This window comes from Arachis ipaensis, chromosome B8 (assembly GCF_059453495.1).
Source record: "Arachis ipaensis isolate K30076 ecotype BB chromosome B8, ASM5945349v1, whole genome shotgun sequence".
In the NCBI taxonomy this organism is placed as follows: Eukaryota; Viridiplantae; Streptophyta; class Magnoliopsida; order Fabales; family Fabaceae; genus Arachis; species Arachis ipaensis.
In genome coordinates, this window is record NC_142443.1 from 21,267,114 (window position 1) to 21,279,287 (window position 12,174).

The following is a 12,174-nucleotide window of genomic DNA, read 5'->3' on the forward strand; positions in this document are numbered from 1 at the left end:
CTCTTCTAGTCCACTTCAGCACTTTTGTCTATTACAGAAACGAATTTGGAGCACGAAATTTGTAAGTATGATTCCTAATAAGTAGGTGTCCCAATTAGATTATTACATAAGTTAAACTCTAATATCATATTAGAATTGAGTGGTCCAATTTACCTTAAAAACTAATTTAAAGAAAAAGAATTACTTCACATTTATAAATTCTGTAAAAATTTTATTATTGAGATTTAATGTAAATCCTTTTGAAGCATTCTACAATGAAGAATATTGCCAATGTGTACAATAGACCGGTTATTTAGCCCAATAAAAATAAATAATAAAAAACAATTTACAGATTATTTTAAATTAAAAATTTTCATTCAATTATTTCACATCAAATTTCAAATTTTCAAAAAATTCAATTAGTTATTTCAAAAAAATAACCATCCCAAACCCTAATTTAACAAAGCATTTCACTCTAATATCATCTTCTTTCTCAACCGGCTGCCACCCCATCTTTATCAATAATCATCCTACTTCACCTCTAATAAAAATAATCATCTACTTAAAGATAAAAATAATCATCAACATACTCAATGAATTGAACATCTAACATATTTTAATTATATATAACTAAACCCAATCCAATCAAAATAATCATCCACACAAGAATTAAAATAATTATCCGCATACCTACTAAAATAACCATCCTAAACTGTCCATTAAAATAGAATAAGAAGAAGATGAATGAACAGAAGAAGCAACCATGATCAAACTGGCACCGGGGGAGGCTGCACGGCCGGCGGCGGGTGGGCAGCGCGAAAGAGGCTGTCCAGGCTGGTGCGGCGCGATCGGACATTCGCGGAGAGGCTGGGCGGCAGCGGTAACAATGTTGACGTCCGTACCATATGTATTATGAGTGACACATGAAGATGGTGCAAAAGATCCTCCTTCCCGTATGAACATTCCATATCGACTTCCCAACAATTTCCTTGGTTCAATCAATTCTCTATTCACTAGCCTTCAGCCGCGGCACCCTCCCCCTAATGGATCGAAAACAGCAGCAGTTCGGGGCTCGTGAATAGCAGCGGCAATGGGAGAATGTGGTCGCGAAATAGAAACGGCTACAGCGGTGTGGACTCCTTAACAGCAGCGGCGGTAGTACTGTGGCCGTGAACAGAAGCGGCGGCGGGAGAATGTGGTCACCATGATGGCGAGGGCGTGAATTGGAAGTTACGGTAAGATTAGGAATAATACTGTGAATGCTTCCTAATTTTTCAAATTTTAAAATTTGAATTAAATAATTAATTAATTATCTTATTTTAATTTCCTTTTTACCTTTATTGTACACATTATACACTAAATTCATTGTCTTTTCATACTTTTTCATATTTATATCATATAAAAATTGATACCAAATTCATTTTATATATAGGTAATGACATATAGATTGCTTATAATTCTGTTATATTAGCATTTCATTGTAGATGTAATTTTATTATGAAATAAAGTATATCTCTCTTTTCAATTTTAACTTAACTAGATTTAAATCCGCGCGAGAAAAAACTAAAAATCAAGATATATGAGTTTACTTAGATTTTATAATATTTTTATAGTATGATAAAGCTATTAACTATGTATATATATAACGCCTAGATAATGACAATATATAGATTATAACGAAATCAATGCATCATATAAAAGGACTAAAGTGGGAGAGGCAGTCAGGGGTGGGCATATATCACCTTTGTTGATTGGCAGAGATAGTGTAGCGCTGTCACACCTTCAGTTTGCTGATGATACGATTCTATTCTGCCCACCGGAGGAGGACACTATCAAGAATTACAAGCGGCTATTGAGATGCTTTGAGTTGATGTCAGGCCTCAGCATCAATTTTGAAAAGTCGAGCTTGATTCCGATAAACTGTGAAGAACAGTGGATCAGGAATATGTGCCAGTTGTTGGGGTGTAAAGGTGAGACCCTTCCAGTTAAATACCTAGGTATTCCCTTAGGTGCAAATCCGAGGTTAGTGAAGACCTGGAAGCCTATATTAGACAGAGTAGAGGAGAAGCTCAGTCTATGGAAAGCTAAACTTCTGAATAAGGCTGGGAAGTTGGTTCTGATAAAATCAGTCTTGAATAGTCTGCCTGTGTATTATTTGAGTTTGTTCAAGCTGCCGAAAGCTGTTGCTGAGAAATTGATCTCACTACAAAGAAGGTTCTTGTGGAGTAAGGAGGATGGTAGTAATGGAATGGCATTAGTCAAATGGGAAGTGGTGCAGACCCCGAAAAAACTAGGAGGGTTGGGAGTTGGGGATGCTATGGTTCGGAACACAGCTATGTTATTTAAGTGGTGGTGGCGGTTTGCTAAGGAGGATTGCCCGCTGTGGAAGAAGGTGGTTTGTTCCTGCTATAATCTGAATCCTCAAGAGATGCTGTCAACTCAAGTGTTACCTACTAGAGGGGGACTGTGGAAGGATATCTGCCAGCTACATATAACGAATGATCAGATAAGGGATAAGATGGTTACGGGTTTGTCTATGGAGGTTGGGGATGGGCGCCGTACACGTTTTTGGGAAGATATTTGGTTGCTTTGTGGGCCTCTAAAAGAACGATTCCCCAGGTTATTCTCTGTTTCAAACCAATGTGGATCTGTTATAGGGGACTGTGGGTTTTGGGACGGGTTAGAATGGATTTGGAACTTCCAATGGAGGAGAGAGCTCTTTCAATGGGAGTTGGAACTACTGGGTCAATTACATGAGACATTGAGACCTGTGCAACTAGTTGTTAACAGAGAGGATAGGGTAGTATGGAAATATGACAGACAAGGAGTTTATACAACTAACTCATTTGTTAAGGTTTTGCAGGAGGCGATACTACCGGAGGAGGTGACAAGCTACAGTTTTACAAAAACCATCTGGAAAGGGTTAGTTCCACCTAGAGTGGAACTATTTGCTTGGTTTGTCCTGCTAGGTAGGGTGAATACAAAAGAACGGTTAAGCCGTTTGGGGATCATTAACCAGGACGACAACATCTGTGTTCTATGTAATAAGTATGTGGAGCATGTGCACCACTTGTTTGTATGCTGTGAATTTACTTGGCAGGTGTGGAGTGCTTGGTTAGCGATGTTTGGACAACAATGGTCTATTTCAGGGTCAATGCGAGAACATTTTCTGAGCTGGACAGAGGGACCAAGGAGGAGGGAGGATAAAGAACAACGACTGAGATGCTTTTGTGCGATTGTTTGGAACATCTGGCTGGAGAGAAATAGAAGGATATTTCAGAACAGGAACAAAGGTGTTGAAGATATCACTCACATGACTGTGTTGAGCCATAACGAGTGGAGTGGTGTAGACCCCTTTTGTTGTTGATGGCAATGCCGGAGATGACAGGGGGATTTTATATTGTTCTACTCTTACTTGAATTTTGTTGTTACTATTTTTCTTTATTTTGGTTGTTAGCTGATTGACTGCTCCACAGTATTGTGTTGAGCTCTTTCTTTTCAAAAAAAAGGACTAAACACTTCTCTATGTCATGAAATGCTATATTTATTTATTAATTATTATTGTATATTGAATTGGCTTATCATTGTGATAATCTATGAACCTATCAATTTTGAATCAAAATCTATCGGGGACAGACCTGAGTAGCTGTTAGATTATTAACAGACAGTAGTTTATTGTTGCTTGACGAAGAACGGTTACCAACCACATCTCTCTCAATAAAGAACCCTGGCTTCTTTGGCTGAGGCAATGCCCATTCACTACTCAGCATCGTAAGCACACACGACATGCTTGGTCGATCCTCGGAATTTAGTTGCACGCATAGCAGACCAACATGAATTGATCTTAGGACTTCTGGCAAATCAATAGAGTCTTTGATAGATGGATCGACTATTTGTAAGCACTTGCCTTCTGAGAAAAGTGTCCATGCCTGCATTTGTATATATTTCAATAAGTACAAAAGTTAGGATGATGCTATTTGGTTGGAAACTATAAATGAATATGGAGGACAAACAAAACACTTATGCTTACATGCCCAAGCAGATTAAAATTGTGATCAATATGGATGAATCCTCTGTTTCTCTTCCCGCTAACTATCTCTAACACCAGTACTCCGAAGCTGTAGACATCAGATTTTGTTGAGTATATCCCATCAACTATGTACTCCGGTGACAGATAGCCGCTGTGTAAAACATGAACAAACAAATTTGAATCAAGAAAAAGCTATTGCTTTCATTTTATATTCCTCTCTACATGTCATATAATTAGCCACTTACTAAGTTCCAACAATGTGCCTTGTATTTGCTTGGTTTTCATTTCCTACAAAGCTTCTTGCTAGTCCAAAGTCTGAAATTCTAGGATTCAATTCGTCATCTAACAAAATATTTCCAGCCTTAAGATCTCTATGAACTATTCTATGTCTTGAATCTTGATGAAGATAGAGAAGACCCCTAACAATTCCATTAATAATAAGAAAACGCTTTGGCCAGTCTAGAAGCTTTCCCTTCTCACAATCTGTTTAAAAGAAAATGAGTTGGACTAATTTTCTGATGAGGTTCTGAACAATATGTAATCTTTTTTAAATAAAAGGAAGAGTATGGCTCAAGGGAATCAAACCAAATATAAAGAAGTCCAAGCTTTTGTTGCGCATAAATTCATAAATCAATATTCTCTCCCCTGCTTGAATGCAATACCCTAATAGCTTCACTAAATTTCTGTGCTGAAGTTTGGCAATATGCATAACTTCATTTTTGAACTCTTGGAGTCCTTGGCTTGAATTTTGTGAAAGTCTCTTGACAGCTATTTCCCGTCCATTTTCCAAGATACCCTAGAAATTGTAACCATTGTAAGCTACAAAATATACATATTTAACTTGACATATATTTGCTTCAATTTTATCATTTCAGCAGAGTTATTGAAGTATTGAGTAATCTAGTTGTAAGATTTTTTTTTTCCTTTTGTTTTACTATACAAAGGTGAGATCTGCTACATATTGACAAGAACAAACTTGATCAAGAATATTATGCTTTCAAGACAAAGGGATCATACTTTTTTTTCCATTAGATTACCTTATAAACTGATCCAAAACCACCTGTCCCTAGTATATTGTCACTTGAAAAATTACTTGTTGCAGAAGTAATTGTGCACATATCAAATAAGGGCAGTTCCAGATCATCCTCATCATGGTGACTATTTATTGCACCTGATTCTGTTTCTTCTTTTATCTTTCCTGCAAAGTAGCATCTAATGAGTTAAAGAAAAAAGAAACAAAAATGTCTAATAAGCTCATTTTTCCATGCTATTATAACTTCTGCTCTTTCCCAATAATTTAAAAAAAAAATGATAGATGTAAATAGAACTACCAACATTACTTTTCTACCATTGTCAACAAGTACAAGACCACCATTACTGATTAACATTACTAGTTAGTTAGTTCTCTGTTGAGATTTTTATATAGGGTGGATGATGCTTATTAGTTATTACAGATTAACCACATTTCAAATGAGAGATATAACGAAACCATGGGGACAAGATAATTTTGTCATGTGACAAACCAAAGTTAAGCTTCTTGGACAAAGAACATATGTCTTGATCATAGGTTAAACTTATCCTAATCTGTAACTAACAGTTTGGATAATTTATATAAGAATCCAAGAATCACATAATTAAGATTGCTTAATTACCTTTGTGATACTTCTTCCATCCATAGATTATGAAGGCCAAGCATAGGATCAAAATTCCAAAAGATAACACACAGCTTACGGCAATGATAATCTTTTGCTTCCGTTTCTTGGACTTCGTTGATCTATTTTGTTCAATTGCTTCTGCAAAATGTTCATTTAAAAAAAAAAAATAGAAAATTTAAAAAACAGAGGAAATAGTGAGAATAAAAAAGTATGAAACAAATATTTAAGGGGAAAAAATGCAAAAGGGAAGAAAAATTCCGAAGTATAGTACCTACTTCTTTCCCTGCCATCTTTATATAAATATCTTCAACAGATGCATTCATCACTTTCATATCTATCAGATTACCAAACCAAAGTAAACAACCATTTGGCCCTTTGCTGACATCCAAAGCTGCATAAGCCATACAAGAGCAATCGTTCCAGCACAAGATCCTACAATCCTCAAGTCTCATGCTTCTATTAAACCGTGTCCCTTCAGTGTCTGGTAACTTTAGCCCCGAAAACTTCACAAACCCATCTGAATGATTGCAACTCAATGAAGTTCTCCTAACACAACCACTTGATGAATCAGTTGTATTCTGCACAAATCCATCCAAGCAATTACACATGGGAAACCTGGTTGTATCACAACTAGCATATGCTCCACAGTTTCCATAGTAATCACAGTAATCCACCGGTAAGTGCGAAATTCTGGTCCAACCTGTATTTCCAGCACTCCAACTCGCCCGCTGGCAGAATCCGTCCGATGTTATCTGAACCCTTTGATGCACTGAACTATCAACAAGCCAAAATACACTGTATGTTTCTTCCTCATCAGAAATTATGCTAAATCTAAATACAGAGTCATTTTTCAACTGTGGTCCCCCACTAAACTGAATACCATTCCATGATCCAAAACGAAATCTTTTTGTTGTGCCATCTCTTAATACTAATTGCGGATATCCATCAATCTCGACTTGATAGCTAAAGCTACCTGGAGAAGGATCATCAGAGCTTTTCCATGATGTTGCCCTCCGATTTAGTCCTGTAGCTAAGTTTCTTCCCAACTTCTGTCCAGGCAAGATTGTGTCGCCTGGATAGGCAAAACTTTGCCACACAAAATCTTCCGTGTCGCTATTGCTGTCATCCTGCACAACAAAATTCCCAGAATTCAAAAGCTTTGCAACCGGACTTCGTGCCGATCCTGTCGTGTTGGATGACCAGATAAGACTATTATTACTATCAAGAAGGACTAGAATTCCGGTGGTGTTGACCTTCAAAACCCCTGAGGAGTCAGTGAGGGGTGTTTCTCTGTTTGCAACCCATACTATTGCCTTTTTTGGATCTTTGTTATACCAAATTCCAACATAACGGTTCTTGGAAGTTCCAGGGCTGAAGAATCCCAATGCAAAGGTTTCATCTGCTGAAACTAATGTCTCACCATCACTGATAGATTGCAGTGTGTTAATTGTGTCTCTTGGAGCACAAAATGGTATTAAATTCAGCAGAGAGAAGCATAACAGGAGAAGGCTAAAGGCTTCCATCAATCGTTTATATTCTTCTTGACAGTGTCAATAATATCTATGAAAAAGCAGAAAAAGAGTTAAGTGACTGTATACTATAACGATGCTGTACGCTATAAGATATCACGGCCATACCTTGTAAAAGATTGACATTCATGGCATCTTTTCCTTTTCAGGTTTATGATAACAGGCGCAGTACATGAATAATGATAAAAAAAATTCATGTGAGTTAGCTTTCAGACATGAATTCCTTCTAGAGAGAACAACTTACACAATCTTCTTTGGACATGGAAAGTAGAGAATGGAAGCTTGTGTTGATAGTGTAAAACTTTCTAACGATATTATGTTTATACTTCCAAGTTCATACATAAAAATAATAAATATCCATGGGTATGCTTATTTACCGCTCCCATTTGTAATTTTTAGACTCAACTATTTATGTACAAGTAACTTATAGAAAAATATAGTTGGATACTCATGAAATTTAATTAAATCAACCACGTATGCGTTGAAATGTTGTACTATTTTCAATTTAAGGTATTTGAGCTTGACCTTTCTTAGGTAGCGTTTGTTTTGAGATACTGAGACAGAGACCGAGAAACTGAGACTCAGTATCGTGTTTGTTAGTTCAGAGACTGGTACTAAAATTTCTGTCTCTGTTTCTAAAATTTCAGTATTTCAGTACCTCTAAAAAGTAGGGACATAGGGGACTAAAATTTTTAGAGATAGAGACTGAAACTTTAATGACATTTTATACCTAAAATACTTTCATTTCAATTAATTAATTCCAATTTTACCCTTTGTGCAAATTAAATTAGAGTTTCATTCTTGTTTCAATTTCTGTCTCCTATTTTGCACTAAATAAAATACTAAAATTTATTTCAATTCCTGTGTCTTAGTCTCTGTCTCTTAGTCTCAGTCTTTCCATCTTTGTCTCTCCACCAAACGCTAACTTTTATTTTACTTGTTAGTCTTGCAAGAATGTACTAAGTCATCAGCGAACTTTATCCACAAGATTGGATATTTTTTTTTTTGGTGACTCACAAGATTGGATATTTAAATCTTAAGAAGTTCTTTTATAAAGTGATGAGTGTATCATTTATTACTCTCAACTCTGAAACAGATCTTGTATATATTCTATATTATTACTTATTAGAACATCTCTAATACTGGATCTAATTTAAATTTTATTTTAAATTTTATAAAATAATATAAATATTTGTGATACTATATATTATAAATAATAATTTAAAATTAAAAATAAAATTTATCCTTTCAATACTTAATTTTAGTTTAGTTAGAATTTTATATTATTTTTAATTATTTTATCAACATAATCTTTTGAACGATAAAATTTTATTATTTTTTATTAAGATGATACCATACCTCTCAAGTGATAATAATTTTATTTTATCAATCAATTCTAATACAGATTTCAATTATAAATCAATTTATTTTTTAAAAATAAAAAAAATAATACTCTAAAAGCACTCTATTAAGATGTTATATTATCTCTCAATGATCTTTTTTCCTTGTTTTCACCAAGACATAAACAACTAACTTTAAGTTTCAACTAACTAAACTTTAGAAAGATTTTTCATTAAAATAGAAAAAAAATATTTATTGAAAAAAAAAGTTAGATGATCCATATTAAAAGTTGGGGTTTAAATTTCGTTTTACGTAGGTAATATTATAATTATTTAATAGTCTATAATTAACTTTTGAATAAAATTCCGTGACAATTTACTCATTGACTTATCAATTTAAAAAATATCATAAAAAATCTAAAAAAAAAGGTTTAATATTGATTAAAATATAAGACAAAAGTAAAAAAAAAAATATTAGCCGGTTAGAATTCCTACGATACTATTCCATTCCATATATGAAAACATGTTTCTCAGTAAATTACTAAATTATCGTACAGAAAGGCTATGGACTACGGACAAGGAAGAAAAACTTGACAGTTCCGGTCAACCAGGGAAATGTTGACTGATATTAATTTATTATTTTATTTTCGATTAGATTGACCGATGTTATATATTTGATTATTTGCGGCTAGGTTAGTAATTTAGTCATTGGGCAACAAGAAAATTATGGGTCACGGTTGTCCTCAACCAAAACTGGAGAAAGAATAGTCAAGCATGTGCTGATGAAAATCAGAAATAAGTGTCCGTATACATTTCCCATATGGAAAATTTGTGTGTCTGTGTCATTTGTATACTCGATCTGCGGATATTTAATTTGGCAACAATGTTAGGAAACTAAAAAGGTATTAGCAAAAAATTAGCTAAATCTTTTTGGGTGAATCCAAAATTTTTATGTGAATGGTGTGGTGTTTATGCTAGACGCCTAGACATTAGGATATTTCTTTTCTTTGTAAATTGGATGGTTCTAAATCTATTTTCTGATTTATCATATTTTAGACATTTGGGGAGAGAAGGAGGATAAAGAAACGGAAGCTAATTGAATCAGTTTCCATGATTCACGCTAATATTTTAAATCATAAATAAATAAAATTAATTACTATATTTATAATTAAGTTGTTTTATTTTTGGCTGATTTGGAGTTGGTTCTATATACTTTTTCTTAATTTGGACAAATTCGTTCCGGTAGGGTTGTTTACTCGAGTTACTGACTTACTGCGGTTAGGATAGGATACGGGTTCAGGGTATACTCTATCCTATCTTATTCGCACCCCCAATATATTATATGATATATATGTAAAAGTTATGTATGTAGTGAAGAAAGTGAGTGTTGAACTCATAATCTTTCTCTTATAAAAACTTAAAATGACCATTAAATTAGTTGATGATCATATTATTTGTAATTTTATATTAGATTTCTTTAAAATTTTATTATTTTTAATTTTAATTTGAACTTAATTTTTTATTTTCTATTTTATTAATATGTATGAAATTTGAAATTTTATATTTGCTTGAATTTTTTTTATTTTTCTGCGGGTAAGGTCGGATAGGGTAGGATTTAGAACTATAGGGTGCAGGTAGGTTTAGGGTTGAGAAATTCTCAACTCGCGGGTAGAGTTAGGGTAGAGTCCAAACGAGTAAATACCCATAGTCGTCCCTGAGATTCGCGGAAATACCCAATGTGATCCTCAAGATCCCGATTTTTCCATTGTAGTCCTCCAGATAGAGCTCTGAGCACTCATAGTGATCCCTGAGAATTTTTCTGGTGATGAGTCATCACCGGAGCGCTGACATGGCCTCGGTTTGCCACGCTGGAGGGTTCCAAAATGTCGTCGTTTTGCTTTGGCGCCCTTAAGTGCCAAAATCGACGCCGTTTAGATGTTACTTAGCATGAATAATAGTTTTCTCTCCAATACAAACACTTCACTCATCTCTTCATGTTCATCTCTTCATCAATGACGTTATAGTAGGGTTCTATTCGCTGGGTTGAAAAAGTTGAGAGAAGAAGTAATCCGACCGAAAGTTCTTTTCGTTCTTCCCCTCCTTCACCAGAAACACGAGGTTTCGACATTGTGATCAGACTCAATGTTACCTTCCTTTTTTTACTTTGCATTTTCAATACAGTGTTGGTTGATGTTATGGAAGTTGTTAGTGTGATTGAGGTTCGGGAGTTTTGTTATCATTGTAGTGTCTAGGGTTTGAAGGTTGGCTGGAGTTTTTCTGGGGTTGCTGTATTTTACCCGAATGAAACAGGGATGAAACAGGGATATGGTAAACGACATATGCAAAATTGAAAAAAAATGTGTTCTTATGGTGTTGATTTTTTTTTTTAATAACACATTAGGCCTTCAAAATTTGCCTGTATTAAGTGAAAATTTTGAATTTCTTGCAGATGGAAGAGAGGTTGGACATCATGTTTCATCATGGGGGTGACTTCAAAAAGAATGCAGAAGGGATTATGGTATATTTTCCGGACAACATGGCCGATGCTACCACTATTGCTACTGCAGCTGCTGCTGCTGCCGAAGCGGCTGAAAAGAAGAAAAAAGATGAAGGACATCCTGCGCCTGAGCAGCAAGTCGAGCAGCCCCAAAACGATGGTGGCCAAGGTGATGGGAAAAGCAATCCCGTTTCACAACCCATGGAGATCGAGATATCTCAGCCATTTCCTTATGAGGAAGAGGCATCTCAACAGGTAACTGAAAATTTATATATTCACGCCTTTATGATTTAAGTGGATCAATTATATTTAATGCCAACTTTTTTCATATAGGATCATAATATGAAAAGGCATTCGAAGCTGTCATCAAGAAGAAGATCCTCTCTGCCGGCAACCTCTCCAACAGTGAATTCCTTGCAGGGTGTATCTTTAGCAACAGCAACAGCAACAAAGTTTGCCAACTTGATGAAGTTCATTCCAACATCCGGATTTAAGCCACCAAGAAAGAAGAATTGAAGACTTTAGATAAATCTGTATAGGGGCTTGTGTTTTGTGTAATTAGTCTTTTCCAATGGACAATGAATAAATGGTGAATTGTGATCCTTTAAGCTTTTTTGTGATGTCTTGCTTTTGAGGAAACGACTAATAGCAGCTTCATGTTCCTTGACTGCTTTCAATGGAATTTATCTTAATACACTATGCTTTGTGGTTTACCAATCACTTTTGTTGCCTTATTCAACCTTTACTAATTTTGGTTCATTTCATGCACAAACATAAATAACAATAATTTCATAGTTAACAACATTTTCATTCCATCAAGGCATCAACAAGCAGTTTTTTTACATCTATTGCTAATAGAAACCATAAACCACCAACTCATTCATCATTTACAATACAGGATAACCATCAACACTATCAATACAGACACAACTAACACTAACAACTGGGTAATCACTTTTTGCATATGGACATCCTTCTTTAACCCCCGAAGCCTCCAATCAAAATTCACCTTCACTTCATAATCATCACCACAAGATTCTGACTTATCAACCTGCTCCTCATTCCCAGAATCTGTCCAGACAAAAAGTCCGCACCATCTTTTTTCACTTGTTTGTAACCAAGAAGAGATCAAAGTTCAGATAAG

The 12,174-nt window shown here is 35.1% G+C and overlaps 1 protein-coding gene across 1 annotated transcript; it reads right to left on the reverse strand.

The window, feature by feature from the left end:
- Positions 1 to 3,483: 3,483 nt before the first annotated feature.
- Positions 3,484 to 7,522, reverse strand: LOC107610680 (G-type lectin S-receptor-like serine/threonine-protein kinase At4g27290). The gene is made up of 8 exons (XM_088496086.1): positions 7,302 to 7,522; positions 5,936 to 7,224; positions 5,662 to 5,802; positions 5,047 to 5,207; positions 4,595 to 4,805; positions 4,255 to 4,492; positions 4,010 to 4,160; positions 3,484 to 3,908 (listed from the first exon to the last, which is right to left on the reverse strand). Exons 2-8 carry the CDS (start codon positions 7,185 to 7,187, stop codon positions 3,603 to 3,605), a joined length of 2,460 nt encoding a protein of 819 aa, XP_088352212.1. The 5' UTR covers positions 7,188 to 7,224; positions 7,302 to 7,522; the 3' UTR covers positions 3,484 to 3,602.
- Between the last annotated feature and the right edge of the window lie 4,652 nt (positions 7,523 to 12,174).